Genomic DNA, 26915 nt, shown 5'->3' on the forward strand with positions numbered 1-26915 from the left:
AAGGTAGAAAAATAATCAAGAGATTGTAAGAATTGTAGGAACATAGTGTAGCATTTTACACACTATATAATGGAGCACAATGGTTATACTACATATAAATATACATTAAATGACCGGTTATACTGATAGAATAAACATTATTGATTAGAATAGTTCTGTGATGTTTGTTTCATCTGAAAGGACAAAAGTTGACAAAGTGATTATCTTGTGATTGTATTTAATTGTTAGTTTTATCCGAATCCCCGTAAGATAGACACTATTTCGTCACTGAGACACAGATTCTCAACTAAAATGAGCATCCACACCTGTTTCCACAACTTAATGTTTTAAGCTTGATTGTATAATATAAAATGAGGCTGATAACTCTAGGAGATTTTGAAATTTGTTATGATATCCCTAACCTGTATAATCTCTGCAAGTCTCCCTCTCTTTATTCTGTACCACCATAACCACATGCCTCAATAAAAGAAAGATTGACAAAAAAAAAAAAAAAAATGAGCATCCAAACATTAATCTGTTTTTTTTCCAAATCAAGCGAGGAGGAAGGTGTTGTTTGAGGTCTATTGCTTTTTAACCTAGTAACGTATGAGGTCTACTCATAGAGAAGATGTCATTTAGTCACAATTTATCTGCCGTATCAGGTAACAAAGAAGACAAAACTTTATTCAAACAGGAATTAAAAAATACATGAGGCTCAGAATAAAACAGTGATTTCACGTGCAGAGACGTATTAGAGAAATCCATCATTAAAGCAATTAACGTCATTTCACTTCGAGAAACTTGCAACATCTGAAAGAAAGCAGAATAAAAACAGCATACAGCAGAAAATATCGACTTTATAACCAGGAAGGTTCCGTTTAGCCTTTACTAATTTTCAAATGTCCTGGGGATAATTGTTATTATCTGGTAACATAAAGGGGCACTACCACCAAAATGTTTTATCGTACCCCCGAGACGTATTAATTGGACGTTCTCCCCTCCCCAGGGGGAATTTCACTTCTAAATTAATGAATCCCACAATTCAGATTCATTAATGTTAAATATGTCTAAAACACTCAGATATTAAAGGTGCGTTGGTATGTTTCTATCACCAGACATTTTATTTTTGTATATTAACTCTTCCTGTGCCTTGCACCCACTCTGGCATTAATGGGTTACATTACACTTACTGTAAAGTTGAAAATGTTGTTTTATTTTAGTCTTTCGGAGGATCAGGTTGGGATATTTGCAGCGTTAGCCGAATCTGCCAAGAGCTGTTATTCTAACCTCTTTAAGCATTGAACATTCTAATCCCTATTTAATGACTCCACCGACTTCCCCAGTATTCCCCAAAATACTGAGTCCAAGGGCCGTGCCCCTGCTGTTTTAAGGCACAGAGCTGGCAGAAGAAAGAAGGCTTTAAATGCAACATCCATTACGTGTTTAAGAAAACAGGTTTGAAGCCAATAAATGCAGAACCCAGAGAAAGGTCAACTCAGCCTAAATTAATCATAGACTTGGTTCTACCGATCACATCATGAGCTGCGACTCTGCCAATCCAACCAGCAGACTCCGAGACACATACTTACACCACTATAGCGATTCTGTACTGGGCCTCAGCTTGCCTGAACTGGACACAATCTCAGCCGCTCTCTGCTGGACCTGCAGAGGGAAACCTGATTTATGATAAATGCCAATTGAATGGTCAATGACCCCTGCAAAAGATACCTACACCCCAATATTGCTATAAAGAGAATCCTCCTTATTCAGGTAGTTACACCCCAATATTGCTATAAAGAGAACCCTCATTATTCAGGTAGTTACACCCCCATATTGATATAAAGAGAACCCTCCTTATTCAGGTAGTTACACCCCCATATTGATATAAAGAGAACCCTCATTTTTCAGGTAGTTACACCCCCATATTGATATAAAGAGAACCCTCCTTATTCAGGTAGTTACACCCCCATATTGATATAAAGAGAACCCTCATTATTCAGGTAGCTACACCCCAATATTGCTATAAAGGGAACCCTCATTATTCAGGTAGTTACACCCCAATATTGCTATAAAGGGAACCCTCATTATTCAGGTAGTTACACCCCCATATTGATATAAAGAGAACCCTCATTATTCAGGTAGATACACCCCCATATTGATATAAAGAGAACCCTCATTATTCAGGTAGCTACACCCCAATATTGCTATAAAGAGAACCCTCATTATTCAGGTAGTTACACCCCAATATTGCTATAAAGGGAAACCTCATTATTCAGGTAGCTACACCCCAATATTGCTATAAAGAGAATCCTCCTTATTCAGGTAGTTACACCCCCATATTGATATAAAGAGAACCATCATTATTCAGGTAGCTACACCCCAATATTGCTATAAAGAGAACCCTCATTATTCAGGTAGTTACACCCCAATATTGCTATAAAGAGAACCCTCATTATTCAGGTAGTTACACCCCAATATTGCTATAAAGGGAAACCTCATTATTCAGGTAGTTACACCCCAATATTGCTATAAAGGGAACCCTCATTATTCAGGTAGCTACACCCCAATATTGCTATAAAGAGAACCCTCATTATTCAGGTAGTTACACCCCAATATTGCTATAAAGGAAACCCTCATTATTCAGGTAGCTACACCCCAATATTGCTATAAAGAGAACTCTCTGAGTCTTTTAGATGTCAGCAATTACTCCATCACCATCGCCCTTCTAGGGATATTTTTTGCCGACTGCGTTGAAAGGTTATTCGGCTACTCCCCTTCGTCCTGTGTGATCTCTGTTTCATGCCGTAGAATGGTTTAAGTTTGCCAACACAGGGTTATTTCATGCTGACGGTATGCGCAGGTGTCTGGTGACTTCACGCTGTTGAAACGTGTCGTGTTAACAGAGAAAGGGAAAAACTGGCCCCAGAACAAGGGGATTCTGTCCCTGGAAAAAGTGTTATGCCACCCTGTGTATCTGTCATCGTTCCCAGTGATGGCAAATATCAGGCTGCACATCGCAGCAAATTTACGGATTAAAGCGATGTAGACGTTTGTGATAAGTCCAATTTCTCTGCCTCACTCCCACCTTATTTGATTGCTATTTCCTGTCCTAATGTGTTTTACACCCCACCTCCTATAGACTGTAAGCTCGTTTGAGCAGGGTCCTCTTCAACCTATCGTTCCTTTTCTTGTAATTGTCCTATTTATAGTTAAATCCCCCTCTCATAATATTGTAAAGCGCTACGGAATCTGTTGGCGCAATATAAATGGCAATAATAATAATAATAACAATACATGATACGAGCACTCTGTCAGATCCAAAGGTGATTTCAGACATTTACTGACACTGTCCAGAACCGGCCCGGACACCATTCCGACAAATAAAGCTGCACCGATATCTTTCTGGGAGAAAAACTATCAAAATGATCCAAAACCTATATAAAAAAAACAGGTTTAATCTCAGAAGTGGATGTTACAAGGTATATTGCCGTATTAAGGTGTGGAACAGTGTTACCATTCATTATTTCAGGCGTAGCTCTGCACTGCGATGCCAGGGATAAATTACACGGCGGCCAGGGTTAAGTCGCAGCGCGGCACTGCTAGGGTTAAGTCGCAGCGCGGCACTGCTAGGGTTAAATTGCAGTGCGGCACTATTAGGGTCAAGTCGCAGTGCGGCACTGCTAGGGTTAAATTGCAGTGCGCCACTATTAGGGTCAAGTCGCAGTGCGGCACTGCTAGGGTTAAATTGCAGTGCGCCACTATTAGGGTCAAGTCGCAGTGCGGCACTGCTAGGGTCAAGTCGCAGTGCGGCACTATTAGGGTTAAATTGCAGTGCGGCACTATTAGGGTTAAATTGCAGTGGGGCACTGCTAGGGTTAAATTGCAGTGCGCCACTATTAGGGTCAAGTCGCAGTGCGGCACTATTAGGGTCAAGTCGCAGTGCGGCACTATTAGGGTCAAGTCGCAGTGCGGCACTATTAGGGTCAAGTCGCAGTGCGGCACTATTAGGGTTAAATTGCAGTGCGGCACTATTAGGGTTAAATTGCAGTGGGGCACTGCTAGGGTTAAATTGCAGTGCGGCACTATTAGGGTCAAGTCGCAGTGCGGCACTGCTAGGGTTAAATTGCAGTGCGGCACTGCTAGGGTTAAATTGTTGTTCCGTCCTCTAACACTGTACTATGGAAAATCCAGATTGTGATTTACCCAGATTTCGATTTTTATAGTAAAGGGAACTGAAATGTAAGATATAAAATCCCACTGTTTGTGTAGAAGTGATGGTGTTTATTGACGGAATGGTCTGTGAGACAGTCTGGCTCCTACCATCACCTAACGGGGTTAAAATGCTTCCATGCTGTTCAGTTTGATTGTTTTCGGAGTCCTACGTTCTCCCTGCAGGACGTCCAACACTGCGGCAGTTAGAAGAAGAAGGTCCAGTCGCTGGCATTGCCCAATACTACGGCAGTCTGACTGTCCATACTACGATGGGTTCTAATCCATTTATTCCAGGCTCAGCACACTAATGTTAAAAATCTACTCTCATCACTCTGATCCGGACTATGCTCGCCCTCATCCCTCGCTGAAATTACCTAAGCCGCAAGAAACACTTGCATTAGCAAAACAGCACGGAAATCCCATTACACAACACCACGGAATATGTTGGTGCTATAGACATAATATAATAGCCAGAAAACTGAATTAAAAAAATGAATACATGAGAGAATGGCGCCATCTGCTGTCAGCTCTGGTATATGCAGGGACTTTACGTGCACTGTTAACCCATTACTATTATTATTACTGGTATTTATATAGCGCCAGCGTATTCCGTAATGTTTTTAAATCAACTTACTTCAGCCATGGCTTCCTCGATTTGCATCAACTCTTCATAATGATCTCTGGCCTGACGTAACGGCAGAACCATCACCTCTTCTATCTGTGGGAAGAGCTGGGAGATAAAGAAAGAAATGAGTTCACATCTCGAAAAGAAATATATTTTTAGCACAGCTGCAATCAATGCATTCAGACAGAGTCCCTGCCAGCAACACCAAGGTATCCAAGTGTGATACAATACAAAGCTCCTGTATCTAATGACATTGTTACATTTCAGGGTTACTCACTAAAGCGAGAATTCAAGGTGACAATTTAAGGCCAAAGTAGTCGAACTGAACGTTTATCTATTTTAGTTTTAAATTTTAAATAACTCTGTATGTTTTCTCTATAACTCTATAGTGTGAACTATATCTTCAAACTATTCACTCTCAAAAACATAGCATTAACCTTGCTACAGGTAACACCCCTTTTTAGGGGTCATTGCTCCCCACTACATTGTCCGTATGAGATGCTGGGTGCAGGGGATGCAGAACAAGAAAGATAGTAAATAAATTTGGTGATTAAAATCCAAATCCGAGTAAACAAATTGTTAAATATTAAATGCATCAAAGTATTTATTTCTCCTTCCATTTTATGCAGGATCAATGTGTATTTATTGGGGAAAGTGATTTAATTGCTGTTTTGCACTAGCTGTCCTTTTTGGCAATCATTACACTCATCTGGTGTGAATTACGTCCGCAATGGCTCAGTATCGCTCCTTACCCTGGGAGCAGAGCTGATGCTCATTCTATTGTGAGTGATTAGTCTGAAGATATAATTTCTCTAATTGTATAAAAAAAATGTTTGTATACATTTTTGTATACATTTTAGTTACTGATTGTTGATTTCAAATTTTTGGCACGATGAGGTTTAATCACTAGAAAGCAAATTGTACTAAACTGGAAACTGAATATCAAAACTTGGGATAAAAGACAAACTCTGACTGGAGCTGGGATTGATTATTTTTCCAAAATCAGTGCTTTTTGCCTCTTTCCTGCAATTTGGTTTCCAATTCCCAGCAGTTGGGTTTGAAGTGAATGAAGCTGGATAGCCCTAAATATCTCCAGTGGTAGCACTGCGTTTACACATAATGATAGTTTAGCAGACTGCGCAGGGATACCTCAGTAACAGTTTCAAACATCGGAATTAAGACAAACTTAATGAATCCAATCTGTGCCTTGGATTTGGTTACAGTATCTCTGTCCATGAATGGGGTAACGGGCAGACCTTCCGATTTTTCACGATCACTCTGTACAAAATCAAAAGTGAATACAAAATTAATAAATAATATATATCTCACAAATATATCTGTAAATTGTCAATCTGAACTGGCCTAACATCAATCGAATTCAATGAAACTCCACGGCTGGAATCTTGTCTGTTACGAATCTGGCCAGAAATTATTAAAAGTGCGGCGTCGGGATGCAGAAATACTAAGGGGTTATATAGGAAAGTGCTTCTGTGTGAATAATAGTGAATGACTAACACAGCTGGTGTATACACCACTGTATCACAATTATCGTCCAAATTAGGCGAACTGGCAATGCATACTTTTCCAGTTTGGATTTTTTTATTTTAATTTTTGAATTCTTTATTTTTGTTGTGCATATAGATATAACAACGCATATGTGGTGCCCCAATGGCATTCCACAAACTTTTCAGTATCACAATTTGCACAATTTTATATTAACATGAGAGGTCATTTCTATTTCTAATAGCTTGTGTGTAGGTTTAATACGTGAGACAGTAGAGTTAATTAAGTTCATGCGTAATGTTTCGTCGATCAGTGTTCGCCTGAGACATGTATAAGATTAGAGCTGCAGTTTGGATGTTTTACTCCAAATTTTGCAATTCTTTGGTTAATGATTTCCTGAAAAGTCCTGGTTTAGTGAATAAAACCCCTAAAAAGGATGAAACAGGACCAAAGGGATCATAAGCAGTGCTGGGAAAAGCCGAATTTCTACAGAATGCGGCCAAAATCTCACGGATCTGTATATTGCTGTGTTCACCAACCTGCATGAAATATTCTTGAAGCAGACAGTCTACCCAGGGTTCCGATACGTTCATGGGACGGACCTCGTTCGAAATGTCACAACACTTTATAAGCACCGTCTGCAACTGGAAGATTAAAGACAAGACACACTGCGTCAAAGGAAGCCCATCACTATAGAAGACGTCCCGTTCATCGCTGCTGCTGTGGGCACACATTACTTAACGCTGGAAGATCGGGCAATTCCTTACTGAGGGGGTGGCGGTAGTCTTGGAAATATATCACAAATTGAAAACTCTCAGTAGCAGTTACTGATAAAATAAAGATGGATGCTGATAGCATGTGATGTTAGCATCCAATCAAATCTGTGTTCTGCAGAGCAGGTCCCCCGCATCCTGCAGATTATTTCACAGCGATGGTTTGTACATTGTTACAAATATCTTACCGCTGAACCCATTTCCAATTATTTATATGATGCCGACTAATCTCATAGCTGTTACTTTATAAAATACAGAGCGAGCAGTCAGAATGAGAGTGTTAGAGACACACCGAGACAAACTGCGCGCTAAACTCGCTAAATAAACTGTAATGGAGGTAAATATGTAATTTTATTATTGTAAAAAAAAAAAACACAACACGGTGTAGAAGCAGATTTAGAAGTTCTGTGATTTAATGTAAAGTGTCCAAGACAATTTATTATTGAGCTATATGCAAACTATAAACTATACATTTTTTGTTAGAAATAATCTTCCGTTACAGTGATCGGCTGTTCGGTACTCATACTCACAATTTTCACATGTTCTTCATCGCTGAAATCAAAATTAGGGGCAACCTTTTTAAAGGAAGCCAAAATGTCCCCGTGTCGCGCCATGTCTGTGGCCAAAATAAGGCGGATAATTGACTGGGGGGAAGAGAGGGGAAAGAGGTTGGTTAAGGTTTAAATAAACATTAAATTGAAAGGATTACAATACTCAAATACAGATTTTATTTTGCTTTTCAGGTTAAGAAGTAGGGATGTGCATGGGCAAAAAATTCGGGTCGGTTTGGAAATTCGGGTAAGTAAAAAAAATTGTCTGCTTCAGCAATTTGGACCAATGGCGTATTGTTCGACACTACCGAACTTCATCAATTCGGAACTTCGTAAGTGTCTGAATGGCCGAATTGCATGAAACAAATTGTGTATGTCTAGTAAGTGGTTGTGGTGGCAATCCGGGCATTAGGAGCCCTATAGATTTATAAGTGATTGCGGTGGTAATCCTGGCACTGGGAGCCCTACAGATGTGTAAGTAGTTGTGGTGGCAGTCCTGGCACTGGGAGGCGGGAGCCCTATAGATATGTAAGTGGTTGTGGTGGCAATTGTGGTACTGGGAGCCCTACAGATGTGTAAGTGGTTGTGGTGGCAGTCCTGGCACTGGTAAGCAGGAGCCCTTTAGATGTGTAAGTGGTTGTGGTGGCAGTCCGGGCACTGGGAACCCTAGAGATGTGTAAGTGGCTGTGGTGGCAGTTCAGGCACTGGGAGCCCTATAGATGTGTAAGTGCTTGTGGTGGCAGTCCAGGCACTGGGAGCCCTATAGATGTGTAAGTGCAATCCAGTGCCAGGAATTAGTTTATTGGTCAAGATTCCGGTCATCATTCATGTAAGTTTCCCCCCCTCTTTCTTGTTTTGCCACTTTTCAGAAATCCAAAGCACTTCGGAACTTCAGACCTTGGTAAACATCCGAATTTCACAAAATTTGTCCGAATGTACAGTCTTTTAAGAAGTTTCAGTTAATTTCTTAGAATGCCATTTTACAATAGACATAAAGCATGGACTCGCCATGGGCACACACCACGACCAGGAATCGAGTTAAACAGTGACCAAATAATCAGACTGATTTTGTTTGCACAGAGTTCAGCTTTAAAAAAAAAGTGAGTGCAAGCAGTAAATCCACTCGTAGCTCTTCCCAGTGGCGTACATACCAGGGTCGCAGGGGTCGCGGCTGCGACCGGGCCCGGCCCACCAGGGGGCCCGGCCGCCCCTGCGACCCGGTATGTACGCTCTGGGCCAGCGTCTTCTCCTGGGGGGCCCAGGAGCCGGCCACCTCCGGGCCCCCCGAGGCTGGCCCTGCTTACACTCGGCGGCCGGCTGGTGCGCGAGGGAGCACTCTCCCCTGAGTGCTTCCTCTTCAGCTCCCTCGCGCACCGCACTGATACCGGAGCCGGAAGATGATGTCATCTTCCGGCGCCGGTATCAGTACGCGGCGCGCGAGGGAGCTGAAGAGGAAGCACTAAGGGGAGAGTGCTCCCTCGCGCGCCCGCAGGACCAGCCAGCCCGCCGGGTGACCGCCCCCCCCAGGAGCCCAGCAGCACCACTGGACCCCAGGGAATCCCCTCAGCACTCCAAAAGGTAAGGAGGCTGGGGGGATTAAATTAAAAAAAAAACATGTGTAAGTGTAAGTGTGTGTGTGTGTGTGTGTGAGTGTGTTAGTGTTAGTGTTAGTGTGTGTGTGTTAGTGTGTGAGTGTTAGTGTGTGTGTGAGTGAGTGTTAGTGTGTGTGTGTGTGTGTTAGTGTGAGTGTTGGTGTTTGTGTTAGAGTGTGTGTCTGCTAGTGAGTGTCAGTGAGTGTGTTACTGTGTGTCTGTTACTGAGTGTGTTTGTGTGTGTGTGTGTGTGTTAGTGAGTCTGTTTGATGTCTGTTAGTGAGTGTGTGTTTGTCAGTGAGAGTGTATGTTTTGTAAGTGAGTGTGTATGTATGTCTGCCGCTGAGTGTGTCTTTGTCAGTAAATGTGTGTGTCTGTTAGCTAGTGTGTATGCATTTGTTCGTGAGAGTGTGTGTGTGTGTGTGTGTGTCTTCAGCACTTACCTTTCTCCAGCGCCGGACTCCCATGGCGCTGGGGATCCCTCCGCCTCTCAGCTCCGAATGCGCATGCACGGCAAGAGCCGCGCACGCATTCAAACCGCCCATAGGAAAGCATTACTCAATGCTTTCCTATGGACGTTCAGTGTCTTAAAATGGCGCAAGCGCCTCTAGCGGCTGTCAGTGAGACAGCCACTAGAGGCTGGATTAACCCTCAGTGAAACATAACAGTTTCTCTGAAACTGCTATGTTTCAGCTGCAGGGTTAAAACTAGAGGGACCTGACACCCAGACCACTTCATTGAGCTGATGTGATCTGGGTGTCTGTAGTGGTCCTTTAAGTGTGTGTGCATCTGCATGCAGTGGCGTACATACCGCGGTCGCAACCCCTGCGACCAGGTGCCCGCCGCCATGTGTTGCTGCCCCGGCCCGCGCAGAGTGGGGGGCCCACGGATCAATTTTCGCACCGGGGCCCCATGGGTCATGTGTACGCCACTGGCTCTTCCATTACTTGTGAGCAGTACATGCTCTTCTACACAAAGACCTGATGTAAATATAACACAATTCACAAACAGACCCATTCTTTGGGAGATCTTTTTAAAGAGCTTCCAATATCAGATGACCAGTTTATTTTAATGGTTTCGACAGTGAAGAGGAAGACCCCGTTGAAAGAAGCCCCGCTAGATTCTGGGCGGAACAATCAGTATCATGGAAGAATTTTTAATTATGGAAGAGGTGCTTAACCCCTTAAGGACACATGACATGTGTGACATGTCATGATTCCCTTTTATTTCAGAAGTTTGGTCCTTAAAGGACCACTCTAGTGCCAGGAAAGCATACTCGTTTTCCTGGCACTAGAGTGCCCTGAGGGTGCCCCCACCCTCAGGGACCCACTCCCGCCCGGCTCTGGAAAGGGGAAAAGGGTTAAAACTTACCTTTTTCCAGCGCTGGGCGGGGAGCTCTCCTCCTCCTCTCCGCCTCCGTTCCTCCCCGTCGGCTGAATGCGCACGCGCGGCACGAGCTGCGCGCGCATTCAGCCGGTCACATAGGAAAGCATTCATAATGCTTTCCTATGGACGCTTGTGTGCTCTCACTGTGATTTTCACAGTGAGAATCACGCAAGCGCCTCTAGCGGCTGTCAGTGAGACAGCCACTAGAGGAAATAGGGGAAGGCTTAACTAATTGATAAACATAGCAGTTTCTCTGAAACTGCTATGTTTATAAAACAATTAGTTAACCCTAGCTGGACCTGGCACCCAGACCACTTCATTAAGCTGAAGTGGTCTGGGTGCCTAGAGTGGTCCTTTAAGGGGTTAAAGAAATCCCCGATATTGGGGTATTGTGACACAGTGGTGGTCTTAACATAATATGGCGATATGGTGGAACTGGATCCATATATTTGTTTGCAGAGATAGGTGAATTTAAGTAGCTTTATCAAATTTAAAACTGTATTTTTGTTTTTGCGTGTGCGCTGTTCCTTTAACTATATTTTGTACAGAACCCATACCTGTCTGATCTGTTTGAAGAGGTCGTGACTGATATTGGAGAAGATATTGTTTTCCGGCTGAGCGAGGATCTGAAATGCCACAGCACAGTGGTGATTTTCCAGCGGGGAAATATCGTTGTATCTGATCGCCAGCTCCGTGTGGGCATTGATTTGATATCTACAGTTTAAGCATTCAGGAAGAAAGATATCAGAAAACATCTTCCTGACACGGAGGCTGACACAACCTTAGAATAATGAGATGATTTGTGGAAATAAATGAAATCACCGGGAATACTCCTGGATGTATCTCATTTTACAACTTTGCTCACGTTTCTTTGAGCATCACTTAGATATATATCGGCAATGTCCGTAAAGTAGCTTGTAGTAAGTCATTGCTGCCGAAATGATGACTCAATGTGACCCCTATGGCTTCTCTATGGACAGATCCATTGGCAAGGCATAAGGCCACTTTCAACGATCTTGCCAACCATTCTGGGAAAAGAATGCTAGCTAATTATTGGGATAAGTAATATTTACACCATTGTGTAGGGCAGTGCTCCTCAATCCTCTCCTCAAGACACAACTGACAGTCCACGTGTGTCTAAGGTGTTTTCTTTTTCTTTTTCTTAGACACACCTGGGTAATACCTAAATCCTGGGCTGTTCCGTGTGCCTTGAGGAGAGGGTTGAAGAGCACTGGTGTAGGGACCTCTTCTTTGAATGGGAGCCCTCCCACTGTGGCTAACATATTTGCCTCCTTTTACCATATTCCTGTCAGACAATGGTTATATTTTATAGGTTCAAAACATCCTGCTACTGGAGTTACCTGTTTTATAAGTAATATTCACTCACGTGTTACTGTATCCTGGGTGATCCAGATCGTGACATATAGCGGACGTCATCAGAATCCCTAATTCGGTCAGGGTCATGTGTTCCTACGTAGAATGAAGACTTGTTGCATTAGGGCTTTTTTCGGTAAATTTAATGTTGAAGAGGACGGACAAAGGAATTTCAAATTTAGGCTAATTTAGGCAGAATAATTACAATTCCCTTCTCAGATTTCTACACTTAATGGTTTAGTGAATAAACTCTACCGTGATACTAAACCGATTAACTCTTTAAAAACAATGCATTGTAAAAAAAACATTTAAAGGGCTACTCGGAGATACACTCCAATAATCGCACTGATAAACCCCCTGGGAAATCGTGACTAATTACATTCCTTGTCCAGCCAGGTAGAGAGCCCTGATTGCAACTGGTATGTTCTACTCTGATTAATTTATTGAGCAATAAAGATAATAGCACAGGGTTTTATTTACTAACGTTGAAGGGATCTAACAGTGAAGAGACCTGAAAATCGAATGCACTCAAATAGTAGGTGAAACTATTTTAGCGAGAGCAACCAGCTGATTACCTCATCCTGCCCTAAATACCAAATATACATTATATGGATAGAAACATCATCACAATTTAATAATAAATATTAATGATAGAAAATATAAAATAATACATGTTATAGCCAAACGCATCTCTTAACCATCCATAAAGAAAGGACACCTCTCTCATCAACGCAGTTCACTGTACTACCCCAAACAGAGCATATTATCCCAAACAGGGGGCATTTCATCAGTGGGTTTTATCTCAAATATAGCATATTATCCCAAACAGGAAGCATTTTACCAAACAGATCATATTATCCCAAACAGGGAGCATTTTACCAAACAGAGCATATTATCCCAAACAGGGAGCATTTTATCAAACCGAACACAGAAAAGTATAGGCGCTCACTATATTGTGGAACAGGCTGCGGTATACAATACAAGGACTCCCAAAACCTTGTGTGGTGAAATAGACAAGATAAAAAATATAGCGTATACTGCGCCTTAAAATTTATACATACATAAACCTTCGATACAATGTAATAGACCTCAGGGGAAAAAAAGAAAAGAACAAATAATAGTGCAATACAGTATAGTACAGAAGAGATCCAATAAATTGTAACTATAGGAAAACCACCCACATACGCTAGAACTTATTAGAGCTCTGCTGTATAACACGTGGACGGTACAATCCCCGTCTAAGGATGTATGGTGGTTGAAATGTTGGTAATCCTCCAGATCTCGGTAGAAAAAACAGAGAGGGGACTCCAATGGTGCAGTAAATACTGATATATGTAATAAATAAAAAGAAGAAATGTACTTACATACTCTAGAGCAGGACTTGCTCTAGTTAAAACAGCATGGGTGGTATAATCCCCACCTGAGGATATAGATGGTGTCAGGAATCAAGCCAGAAAAAGGAATGAATAAATAGTACTAATAAAAAGTAACTATTTATTACAAAATTGTTTGTTATTATTTCCTTTTTAATAAATAGTTACTTTTTATTAGTACTATTTATTCATTCCTTTTGCTGGCTTGAAACCTGACACCATCTATATCCTCAGGTGGGGATTATACCACCCATGCTGTTTTAACTAGAGCAAGTCCTGCTCTAGAGTATGTAAGTACATGTCTTCTTTTTATTTATTAAACAAAAGAGAAGGAAGTTAGGTGGTGAAAAAAATCACCCCCACTATCCTAGAGTAGGTTACAGGAGGTATATAGGGCTTAACCCTAAATAGAATAACGAAAAGGCAGAGAAAGTGGGATAGGGGATCCACCCACAAAAGACAGGTGGAGACTCCAACCCACTATGCAATACCTCCTCAAGTAAAGTGTCACAAATAATTGGGTAATTCAACCTTTATTGAAAAAATAAATAAATAATAATAATAATGATAATGATAATTATTTACAGATACCGACATCAATAAAATTCTGGGTAAAGTAGACCTTAGAGCTGTTAAATTGTGAATTCACCAGCCCTACCGATTCATAGTTACAGTTTAACAGCTCTAAGGTCTACTTTACCCAGATTTTTATTGATGTCGGTATCTGTAAATAATTATCATCATTATTATTTATTTATTTTTTCAATAAAGGTTGAATTACCCAATTATTTGTGACGCTTTACTTGAGGAGGTATTACATAGTGGGTTGGAGTCTCCACCTGTCTTTTGTGGGTGGATCCCCTATCCCACTTTCTCTGCCTTTTCGTCTTTTTATTTATTACATATATCAGTATTTACTGCACCATTGGAGTCCCCTCTCTGTTTTTTCTACCGAGATCTGGAGGATTACCAACATTTCAACCACCATACATCCTTAGACGGGGATTGTATCGTCCACACGTTATACAGCAGAGCTCTAATAAGCTCTGGCGTATGTGAGTGGTTTTCCTATAGTTACAATTTATTGTATCTCTACTGTACTATACTGTATTGCACTATTATTTGTTCTTTTCTTTTTTTCCCCTGAAGTCTATTACATTGTATCGAAGGTTTATGTATGTATAAATTTTAAGGCGCAGTATACGCTATATTTTTTATTTTATCAAACCGAGCATATTATCCCAAACAGGGAGTATTTTTTATTTATTTTTTTTTTGTGCTTTGTTAGACATATCAGCATAAAATATTAGTACAAGAGATCAACATTTTGTTCCACATATATTTTAACAGCCAATGTGGTAATAACAGTTAATTTCGCAGCAGATTTTTTAAAAGACAACAGCAAGTGAGGCGACATACCCGGGGTTGGTGTGTTGGTAGCAGGTTAGATGGTTGTTGTGTCTACCCCTGAGATACTACAAGTGTGTGATTGTGTGATTGCTAGTTGGTTCCATTTTTGTAGTTATGCTTGACTTGTGAGCGTAATTGCTTCCGTCGAGGTAGGCCTCAAGGTTGAGGTGCGGCGTTGTGCGGTAGGCCGCAAGTTTTTGCTGTTGCCTGGGTTGTTTGAGAGTCTGGAAAAACGGCATCGGTCGGTGCAGTATGCTGTGTTATGCGGTAAGAGTCGGTTTGTAGGGCTGGATGGGGCTCGGGTAGAGGGATTGATGGCAGATTGTTTCGTGCTTGAGGGAGCTGGCTGAGATCGCGTCTGTTCAGGATGGCTGCCAGGCTCCGCCCCAAACAGGGAGTATTTTATCAAACCGAACATATTATCCCAAACGGAGTATTTTACCAAACAGAGCATGTTATCCCAAACAGGGAGCATTTTATCAAACCGAGTATATTATCCCAAACAGGGAGCATTTTATCAAACCGAGCATATTATCCCAAACAGAAAGCATTTTACCAAACTGAGCATATTATTCCAAACAGGGAGCATTTTATCAAACCGAGTATATTATCCCAAACAGGGAGCATTTTATCAAACCGAGTATATTATCCCAAACAGGGAGCATTTTATCAAACCGAGCATATTATCCCAAACAGAAAGCATTTTACCAAACTGAGCATATTATCCCAAACAGGGAGCATTTTATCAAACCGAGTATATTATCCCAAACATGGAGCATTTTACCAAACAGAGCATATTATCCCAAACAGGGAGCATTTTATCAAACCGAGTATATTATCCCAAACAGGGAGCATTTTATCAAACCGAGTATATTATCCCAAACATGGAGCATTTTACCAAACAGAGTATATTATCCCAAACAGGGAGCATTTTACCAAACAGAGCATATTATCCCAAACAGGGAGCATTTTATCAAACAGAGCATATTATCCCAAACAGGGAGCATTTTATCAAACCGAGCATATTATCCCAAACAGGGAGCATTTTACCAAACAGAGCATATTATCCCAAACAGGGAGCATTTTATCAAACTGAGTATATTATCCCAAACAGGGAGCATTTTACCAAACAGAGCATATTATCCCAAACAGGGAGCATTTTATCAAACCGAGTATATTATCCCAAACAGGGAGCATTTTATCAAACCGAGTATATTATCCCAAACATGGAGCATTTTACCAAACAGAGTATATTATCCCAAACAGAGAGCATTTTACCAAACAGAGCATATTATCCCAAACAGGGAGCATTTTATCAAACCGAGCATATTATCCCAAACAGGGAGCATTTTACCAAACAGAGCATATTATCCCAAACAGGGAGCATTTTATCAAACCGAGTATATTATCTCAAACAGGGAGCATTTTACCAAACAGAGTATATTATCCCAAACAGAGAGCATTTTACCAAACAGAGCATATTATCCCAAACCGGGAGCATTTTATCAAACCGAGCATATTATCCCAAACAGAAAGCATTTTACCAAACAGAGCATATTATCCGAAATAGGGAGCATTTTATCAAACTGAGCATATTATCCCAAACAGGGAGCATTTTATCAAACTGAGCATATTATCCCAAACAGGGAGCATTTTATCAAACTGAGCATATTATCCCAAACAGAAAGCATTTTACCAAACAGAGCATATTATCCGAAATAGGGAGCATTTTATCAGGAGGTTTCATCCCAAGCAGAGCATAGTATCCCAAACAGGGAGCATTTTATCAAAAACAGCCTACTATCACAAACAGGGAGCATTGTATCAGAGGGTTTTATCCCTAACATAGCATATTATCCCAAACAGGAAGCATTTTACATAACAGAATGTATAATCCCACACATAGCATATTATCCTAAACATAGATAATTTTATCAAATAGAGCTTATTGTCCCACAAATTGAGAATTTTATCAAACCAAGCTTATTATGCTGAACATTGAGCATTTTACCAAACAGAGCATATTATCCTAAACTTGGAGAATTTTACCAAATAGCTCATATTATCCCAAATATACAGCCTATGTTTAGGATTCAAGCCACTTATTAGCCAGTTACAGGTATCACCCGTTAAGTCTGTCCCATCCGGTGGACCAGCTGGACGATTTGCCTTTAACATAAGACTTTTGTGTTTCTTTACCTGTAGGTTGCAGAGGTGGATAATACCATACATCATCTGTGTCACACAAAAGCAGTGCCGGAAATTGTGGAAAGGATTGGTTCGATAATTCTCCCGTATACACAACTGCCAAAACAAAGCTAATTACCAACAACATCAATACCACATATAATATGTGCATTACTGGGTAGTAGATAATATGAGGCTGTCTTATATTATTAGCTTTTACGACAACAAAATACAACACGTACTGTATATAGAAAAATGATTAAATGTATAAATATCTATATTATGTCAGTTGTGTTAACATTATGGTTTTAGTTATTATTATATATATATATATATATAGCGCAAGCATATTATGCTTTACAATTATAGAACGTGGATAACTGGCAACAAGTAACTGACAAACAGATTACAACAAAGACAAGAAGTAAAGAAAGCAGAACTCTTAAGAATTTTACAGTCTATGAACAAGTTTACAGTCTATGAACGAGTTTACAGTCTATGAACGAGTTTACAGTCTATGAACGAGTTTACAGTCTATTAAGAATTTTACAGTCTATGAGCGAGTTTACAGTCTATAAGCGAGTTTACAATCTATGAATGGGTTTACAGTCTATGAATGGGTTTACAATCTATGAATGAGTTTACAATCTATGAATGGGTTTACAATCTATGAACGAGTTTACAATCTATGAACGAGTTTACAATCTATGAACGAGTTTACAATCTATGAACGAGTTTACAATCTATGAATGAGTTTACAATCTATGAACGAGTTTACAATCTATGAACGAGTTTACAATCTATGAATGAGTTTACAATCTATGAATGGGTTTACAATCTATGAATGGGTTTACAATCTATGAATGAGTTTACAATCTATGAATGGGTTTACAATCTATGAATGGGTTTACAATCTATGAATGAGTTTACAATCTATGAATGGGTTTACAATCTATGAATGGGTTTACAATCTATGAATGGGTTTACAATCTATGAATGGGTTTACAATCTATGAATGAGTTTACAATCTATGAATGGGTTTACAATCTATGAATGAGTTTACAATCTATGAATGGGTTTACAATCTATGAATGAGTTTACAATCTATGAATGGGTTTACAATCTATGAATTGGTTTACAATCTATGAATGAGTTTACAATCTAACTAGTTCACTAGTTCACTAAGTAAAGGTTAGCATCAAATGACTAGTTACTAGGTAAAGGTAAGCATCAGATGACTAGTTACTAGGTAAAGATTAGCAATAGATGACTAGTTACTAGGCAAAGTTTAGCATTGGATGACTTGTTTACCAGGTAAAGATTAGCATTGGATGACTAGTTGCTAGGTAATGGTTAGCATATGATGACTAGTTCACTAGGTAAAGGTTAGCATTGGATGACTAGTTACTAGGTAACGGTTAGTATCAGATAACTAGTTACTATGTAACGGTTAGTATCAGATGACTAGTTACTAGGTAAATGTTAGCATCAAATGACTAGTTACTAGGTAATGGTTAGTATCGGATGACTAGTTACTAGGTAAAGGTTAGCATTGGATGACTAGTTCACTAGGTAAAGGTTAGCATCGGATGACTAGTTACTAGGTAAAGGTTAGCATTGGATGACTAGTTCACTAGGTAAAGGTTAGCATTGGATGTCTAGTTCACTAGGTAAAGGTTAGCATCGGATGACTAGTTACTAGGTAAAGGTTAGCATTGGATGACTAGTTCACTAGGTAAAGTTAGCATTGGATGACTAGTTACTAGGTAATGGTTAGTATCGGATGACTAGTTACTAGGTAAAGGTTAGCTTTGGATGACTAGTTCACTAGGTAAAGGTTAGCATCGGATGACTAGTTACTAGGTAATGGTTAGTATCGGATGACTAGTTACTAGGTAAAGGTTAGCATTGGATGACTAGTTCACTAGGTAAAGGTTAGCATCGGATGACTAGTTACTAGGTAAAGGGTATCTTTACATGGCTAGCAGCTAGCAGTTAATGCTAAAGTGTAAGTCTTATTGCTAATGAAGGTAGGAAACGGTTAGATAGCGTTATGGATAGATAGACTGGATGTCCTGTTGGTTTGACACTCACCAACCAGCGTTTCAGAGTAATGGGATTCATGTGGAACTCTCGAACCAAACCAAGGTCGTGGTACATGAATTCTAGGCAGCTCAGCATCTGTAACACGGAAACAGAAACAGCTAGTTATTTGCAGAACGTTTTGGGTAAAAACAAATGAAATAAAATAACCTCCTTGTGGCAGATTTTCTGATGAATTCCCACCAGGAGAGAATATCCAGAATGTGCGCCACATGGTGAATGAATTAAATCAGGGCCTTTTGTTCTCTGTGTGAACGGTTTCAGGATATTAGCACCCACCTCGTTGTGCTCCCAGTGCCAGACATCGAATGTGGGTTTCTTCAAGGCGTCCACCGTCTGAGAGGATAACGTGTACTGCGAAAAGAAACAATATATCTGACATTTAATGGAAACGGCACCTGGTCACGGGAATTGGGGACCCAGATTAGAACATTGCCGTTGATTTAAAGAGATCAAAAAACCCAGTCCAAAAATATTGACTGAGTTCGGCAGATATTTATATTGAATTTCGGCTGGATTCAATACGTCGACTGCTTGGTAAAAATCATCCAATAAATGTGCTCCATAAGCAAACTTAGCAATGTATATTTTTGTTTGTTTTTTGTTTTTTAAATATATCCCTGACCCCTGAAAATAAATAAAAGTATTTTGGGTCAATATCCAACCAAGTCTCACCTCACTCTCAGCCAAGTCGATCTCACCTGTCTCACTCTCTGAGCCAAGTCTCACCTGTCTCACTCTCTCATCCAAGTCTTACCTGTCTCACTCTCTCTCAGCCAAGTCTCACTCACTCACTCTCTCTCAGCCAAGTCTTACCTGTCTTGCACTTTCAGCCAAGTTTCACCTGTCTCTCTCTTAGCCAAATATCACCCCTTTCTCTCAGCCAAGTCTCACCTGTCTCTCTCTCTCTCTCAGCCAAGTCTCACCTGTCTCACTCTCTCAGTCAAGTCTCACTCTCTCTCTCAGCCAAGTCTCACCTGTCTCACTCTCTCTCTCAACCAAGTCTCACCTGTCTCACTCTCTCTCTCAGCCAAGTCTCACCTGTCTCACTCTCTCTCTCAGCCAAGTCTCACCTGTCTCACTCTGTCTCTCTCTCTCTTTCTCAGCCAAGTCTCACCTCTCTCTCTCTCTCTCTCTCTCAGCCAAGTCTCACCTGTCTCACTCACTCACTCTCTCTCAGCCAAGTGTTACCTGTCTCACGCTCTCTCTTTTTCTCTCTCAGCCAAGTCTCACCTGTCTCACTCACTCACTCTCTCTCAGCCAAGTCTCACCTGTCTCACGCGCTCTCTTTTTCTCTCTCAGCCAAGTCTCACTGGATTTGTCTTTTATTTTCAAAGTTGCGATGATTATTATTATTATTGGTATTTACATAGCACCAACCTTTTCCGCAGCGCTTTATAATATTATAAGAGGGGGAAATAAAACAATAATAAATTAGATAATTACAAAATGTTACAGGAACAATAGGTAGATGAGGACCCTGCTCAGAAAAGCTTGTAGTCTTGAGGAGGTGGAGTATAAAGTCACAATAGGAAGTGCATCAAGAGTGACAGCAACCAAACAAGGTGGAAAAGTAGCAGAACTGGAAGTGAGAGTAGAGTGTGGCTCTTTAGGAGAGAGCAGGAGACAGATTTGTAAAATAGAAGTTACTCGGGGAGGCCATGAGCTTTCCTGAACAGATGAGAGACTTAAACAAATGCAGACGAGGGTAGAGTCTGATGGGGGTAGGCAGGCTGTTCCAAAGGGAAAGGAGTCGCCCAGATGAAGTCCTGCAAGCACGTGATAGCAGTAAAGATGCGAGTAGCGGACAGGAGAAAGTCATCGGCAGAGAAGAGAGACCGAGAAGGGGGATATCTACGAATCAGTGAAGAAATGTACAGGGGTTAGAGTTGTTTACAGCTTTATAGGTAAGTTTAAGTATTCTTCATTGACTCCTATAGGATACAGGAAGTCAATGTAAGGACTGACAGAGGGGTGAGGTGTGAGAGGACCGACTAGAGAGGAAAATAAGCCTGGCGGCAGCATTCATTACAGACTGTAGCGGGGCAATACGGCTTTTGCGGAGACCAATTAGGAGAGAATTACCAGAGCATGAACAAACTCATTGGCAGCATCTTGCGTAAGAAATGAGTGGATGAGGGCAATGTTTTCAAGTTAAAATCTACAAATTTTAGTAACAGGCTGGATATGAGGTGCAAATGTGAGGCCAGGATCAAAGATAACACCAAGGCAGCGAGCTTGGACAGACTGATGCAGGTATCGTCAACTTGCAGGGGAGGTGAAAGAGGAGGATCAGAATTATGAGGAGGAAAAACAAGAAGCTCCGTTTTAGAGAGATTGAGTTTCAGAAAGGGCTTCTAGTCAGAGGTTGGAGAAAGGCAACCGGAGACACGTTGTAGGACAGCGGGGAGAGATTGGGGAGGAGAGATATATCTACGTATACAGTTTTTTATAACAGGTATTTCGTTTATTATGAGGGTGAATTGGTAGGTAGGTTTTTTTTTTATATTAAGGAGTGGGTGGACATTTATTATGGTATTTTATATTGATATATCTTCTATAGTTAATTAATTAATTAGAGCCTGTGAGTTGGGGCAGAAGGGGACACCATGTCGCCCTGGTTTAATAAGTTGAGCCCCAACCAGCTGCTCGTGGCTGGGGGGGAACAATAGCCCCCCCTGCTTATTAAATAGAGATTCCACCCATGGCCAGTTATCTGTCCTCCCCCCCATTCTTTCATTTGAATCCCCCATTTGATGCCAACTGGTGGGGACTGGGAGAATCTGTACCAAGTCCTCCCTGTATGTTACTAGCCACTGGGCAACAATAGTGGGTGATTTATTACAGCGAGCAGACATTGCCCACTTGCCGTCACTCACAACACTGCGAGTTGAGCATGCGGGAGGTATTTAACCTCCCTTGTAATAATATGGGGGTCATTTTGAAGCACACTGGGCTTTTATTAACTTGCCTTTTTATTGACTAACAGGGATAGTAATTAAACAAGACTGATAACAATGCTTCCAATGTACGTTTACGTTTATCGAATTTATTGGCTACAATTCCAGCTAGTATTAAGTCCAGCCACAATTCAATAGCACGATCTGCCAAGCACAGTGCATATTTTAGGTCGAGGATTCTCGATTTACGTTAAATTGAGGCCATGTCAGTGCTTAGAACAGATAGCTGTAAACATGGCAGATTTACCTTGGGATACGTTGGGATCTGTCTCTCCGGGGTCAGTTTGATTATTTCCTCCGAGTAGTAATAATTACATGCACAGTTCAACCTGTAGACAAGCAGCGATTTAAACGAATGTTGCTTTATTTACTAATTATTAGTAAAAATAAAAAAGATCCACCATCACTTGAGAGTTCATTTAGTACCGTAAATAAGATACAGCTATGGGCGGCTGGGCTAATGCAGTCTATATTATTTTTAGTTTACACTCATTTATAAAGATAACGTGTAGTTTATTCAGTGTATAACGTGCCCCACAACCCAGCAGAGGGGGTATAACGTGTCCCACCACCCAGCAGAGGGGGTATAACGTGTCCCACCACCCAGCAGAGGGGGTATAACGTGTCCTACCACCCAGCAGAGGGGGTATAACGTGTCCCACCACCAAGCAGAGGGGGTATAACGTGTCCCACCACCCAGCAGAGGGGGTATAACGTGCCCCACCACCCAGCAGAGGGGGTAAACGTGTCCCACCACCCAGCAGAGGGGGTAAATGTGTCCCAACACCCAGCAGAGGGGGTATAACGTTTCTCACCACCCAGCAGAGAGGGTATAACGTGTCCCACCAACCAGCAGAGGGGGTATAACGTGTCCCACCACACAGCAGAGAGGGCATAACGTGTCCCACCACCCAGTAGAGGAGGTATAACGTGTCCCACCACCCAGCAGACGGGGTATAAAGTGTCCCACCACCCAGCAGAGGGGGTATAACGTGTCCCACCACCCAGCAGACGGGGTATAAAGTGTCCCACCACCATACAGAGGGGGTATAACGGGTCTCACCACCCAGCAGAGGGGTTATAACGTGTCTCACCACCCAGCAGAGGGGGTGCAACGTGTCCCACTACCCAGCAGAGGGGGTAAACGTGTCCCACCACCAGCAGAGGGGGTGCAACGTGTCCCACTACCCAGCAGAGGGGGTAAACGTGTCCCACCACCAGCAGAGGGGGTAAACATGTCCCACCACCAGCAGAGGGGGGAAATGTGTCCCACCACCCAGCACAGGGGGTATAATGTGTGCCACTCAATGCCACACAGCGCTCGGTGATAATTTCACAGAACTATTGCTTTATGCTAATATGATTGATTCTGACCCTTTATTCTTTTTTTCCATTTCTTCTCGAAGTTTTTTTACATCATTTCTGCATTTGTCAATATCCAGGAATTTCAAACCATCACCTACAACATAAGAGGGAGATTTGACAAAAAAGTCAGTACAAATCTAATTTAATCTTTAATTTGATGAGGAATAAACAGCACTAAAACCACTTAGAAACAGTAACCCAGATAAAATGTTAAACATTATGTACTGCACGACCCCAGAATAATTAATATAACTACACCTCTTGATGAATACTACATCACATCTGTTGTGTTTTAAATTTTCAGCTCCTCGTGGGAGTGTCCGAATCCAATGAAGGAACTCCAAGGAGGGGCAGTGTCTGTATTACTCCAAATCCCTCTGTCCCTCTTTTTTCTCCATAGGAGCTCTCTGATGTTGGTGTATCTGTGTGTATAACAGAGTTCCACTGGAATAATACTCCCAGTAATGTGTCTGAGTGTATAACAGAGTTCCACTGGAATAATACTCCCAGTAATGTGTCTGAGTGTATAACAGAGCTCCACAGCAATAATACTCCCAGTAACGTGTCTGAGTGTATAACAGAGCTCCACAGCAATAATCCTCCTAGTAATGTGTCTGAGTGTATAACAGAGCTCCACAGCAATACTACTCCCAGTAATGTGTCTGAGTTTATAACACAGCTCCACAGCAATAATACTCCCAGTAATGTATACACACACACACAGACTACAGCACCACTACACACATTACGCTCCAGATACACGCTAGATCCCAAACCCTTTATACACTCTGAATCCTTTACACAGACACAATCTCCTATACACACTCTGGGTCGGTGGGTTCTTTACACACTAGATCCCCTACACACACTACATTCCAGACATACAAACTCTGGATCCCCTATGCACACACTACTTTCCTTGTAAGCAAACACATACAACATTCTCTAAACACACACTACGTCACCTAAACACACACACACACACACACACACACACACTACAGCCCCTATGCACTCTACAGCCCCTAGCCACACATATTACACCACAAACACAAATGAAATCAACCTATTTACACAATACCACACCACAATCAGCTCACTCTACACACACGCAATCCAACAAGCAGGCTCCAAACACATGCACCATATGCTTTCCTCGCCCTTTTGTACTCTGGTATCCCACTTATGGAGACACCAGAGACAAGCTAAAAGCAAACACAGCGCAAGCATGTTATTAAATTTGCTTGCGCAGCGCAGAACAAATACAGGGTCTTTTTCTAATGCCAGAGCTCTTCAGCGGGGCTCTGCGCATTGAACCAACATGCTCACTTTGAGAGGGGGCGTGCTTGTCATTAGTGATGACAAAACACACCCTCTCTGGCCCCCTTCTTAGAGGGCCACTCTGATTGAAAAATTCCCAGGCCGATTTTTTTTCCCAGTCCGGCCCTGTGCAGCGCTGTACAGATATACAATCTAGAAATTTTGACTTGGGATGCCTTGGAGAAATACTGAAATATTAAAAGCGCCTTGAACCTAAAAAGTTTGGGAACCACTGGTTTAGAGAGTTTCCCGTCCTGCAAAATATGAGATGTATTTACTAAACAGTGTTTGGTGGTGCATTGCAAAATGTAGTCGAAAATAGAAGAGATGTAAATTGTAAAACTTGTTTTTCAACTCTAATGACATCCAATAAAACAGTTGCTTTCTATAAATCTGAATGCGTTCATATAAACAATTAATCTTACTTTCTATCCTGGACTCCAGGATTGTCAGACGGTCCATCACCTCTCTCTTTAATTCACTGAACTGAAAGGCTCTAGGGGGGGGGAGAAATACACCGGTATCATAGTACGCAGAGACACAGATCAACAAAGACATGGAACCAAACACTTTGCTCTCCTCGAGTCACGTGTCTACGTTCTGCAACACAAATATTGATTGGGAAGAATTTGATGGATGTAACATTCTGAGATAGGTATAGGTAAATAAGGGTAAAGTGATTATTTTATTAATGAAATTTGCATAATTAGACTTTATCTCAAAAACAGGGATATCTCCTCAGCTAAAAGCCAGACCCAAAAAACAGAGCCCATAATGGGGGGGAGGAGAAGGGAGGGGGGATGATTAATAGTCAATAATAATCAATAAATACTAGTAGAGAAGATGCAAAAATATACTCTAAAAATCTGTAAAATACTGAGAGCGGTATTAATACCAACCTGGAAAACTCCTCCGCAATTTGTGACACAATGTTATGGAACTCAGCATCTTTCCCTGAAATATTTAGAGTCAGATAAATGTATAGCACAGAGAAGGTTTACCAACATACTAAATCGAGTGGTCAGACAGACAGAGGATAGACAGACAAAGACATATAGACAGACACAGAGACAGATAACAGACATGTTTGTGTGTGTCTATCATAGATGCAAAATATCATACACATACTATATTTTCAAATGTCCAAAAATGAATCCTGTTGTGGCGAAACCAACCTCGCCACTGGGCCCTGGAGAAGCCTGTTTGCTAGCCTCCTACCTACTGACTATGGCCCCTGGGTTATTTGGGGCATATTGTACTGTATATTGCTGCTACTGGCCCTTTTAACAGCATCTATGGACATATTGGGACTTTTGGGACTACTGTCCCTTTAAGACTGTGAAGCATATTCAAGTGTACTGCCTGTAATATTATATATGTATTTATAGATGTGTTAAGTTTATCCTGGGTGATTTGTATGCAGCATTCTGATTGTTCGGTAGAATCACTCCATTCAGTATATTGAGTGAAACTACCGAACAACCAGACCACCCAGGAATGAGTGTGCCTCCAATTACCGTTTGCAACAATGTTGCAAACAGGTAATTGGCAATCAGTGCAGTGTGGTCTTTGTCCTCTGGGTGGCCGCCATTCGGGAAACAAACACGTGGCGGCGGCCATCTTAAACTACCGAACAGCGGTGTTTTGCCGTCGAGTGTCTGGAACTAAAATCGGACACTTGACTAGGCAAACACCGCTGAGACCTCCATACTTCCAGAAATTCGTATGGAAACTACCGAATGAACCGCCGTTCGGTAGAAAGAGCCCCATAAACAAGGGAATTCATTCAAACCCTCTCCAGGCTCTATAACACAGGCAATTCGTCTGTTTTCATTCCCTTGTTTGTGACCGACCGCAGGGCCAAAATGCATGGAACTGTTTTCGGATACTTTACCCATGCGGTCGGTCAAATCTTTGGAACCCCATATCTCACGAACCATTCATCCGAATTACTTGAATTTTGGATATGTTGTCCCCCTGAATAAGGGCTATCCAGCGATGCTGGATTTAAAGGTGTACCCCCGGGTTTTGGGGTACATCCAGAACTTGGCTGGAAAAGTGTACCGGATAATTGAGTTTAATGTTATCTGAGGGGAGGGGATGTGTGGGCTGAACCATGTATGTGATTGGTTATTTTATGCCTGCCCCTGGGTGTGGCCTGTATGTGGATTAGTGTAATAAAAGCCAGGCTGGATGAGCCAG

General features: G+C 41.5%; 1 protein-coding gene across 1 annotated transcript; it reads right to left on the reverse strand.

Moving 5' to 3' along the window:
- Positions 1–564: 564 nt before the first annotated feature.
- LOC134577849 (high affinity cGMP-specific 3',5'-cyclic phosphodiesterase 9A-like) lies at positions 565–25205 on the reverse strand. Its single transcript, XM_063436754.1, has 14 exons — positions 25139–25205; positions 23403–23487; positions 22276–22357; positions 19348–19422; positions 19060–19146; positions 16978–17082; positions 12009–12091; positions 11179–11335; positions 7623–7736; positions 6859–6963; positions 5966–6094; positions 4826–4921; positions 1569–1641; positions 565–789 (listed from the first exon to the last, which is right to left on the reverse strand). The coding sequence occupies exons 1-13, from the start codon at positions 25173–25175 to the stop codon at positions 1573–1575; spliced, it is 1224 nt and encodes a 407-aa protein (XP_063292824.1). The 5' UTR covers positions 25176–25205; the 3' UTR covers positions 565–789; positions 1569–1572.
- Positions 25206–26915: the final 1710 nt, after the last annotated feature.

The sequence above is a fragment of the Pelobates fuscus genome, chromosome 11 (genome assembly GCF_036172605.1).
Source record: "Pelobates fuscus isolate aPelFus1 chromosome 11, aPelFus1.pri, whole genome shotgun sequence".
Lineage (NCBI taxonomy): Eukaryota > Metazoa > Chordata > Amphibia > Anura > Pelobatidae > Pelobates > Pelobates fuscus.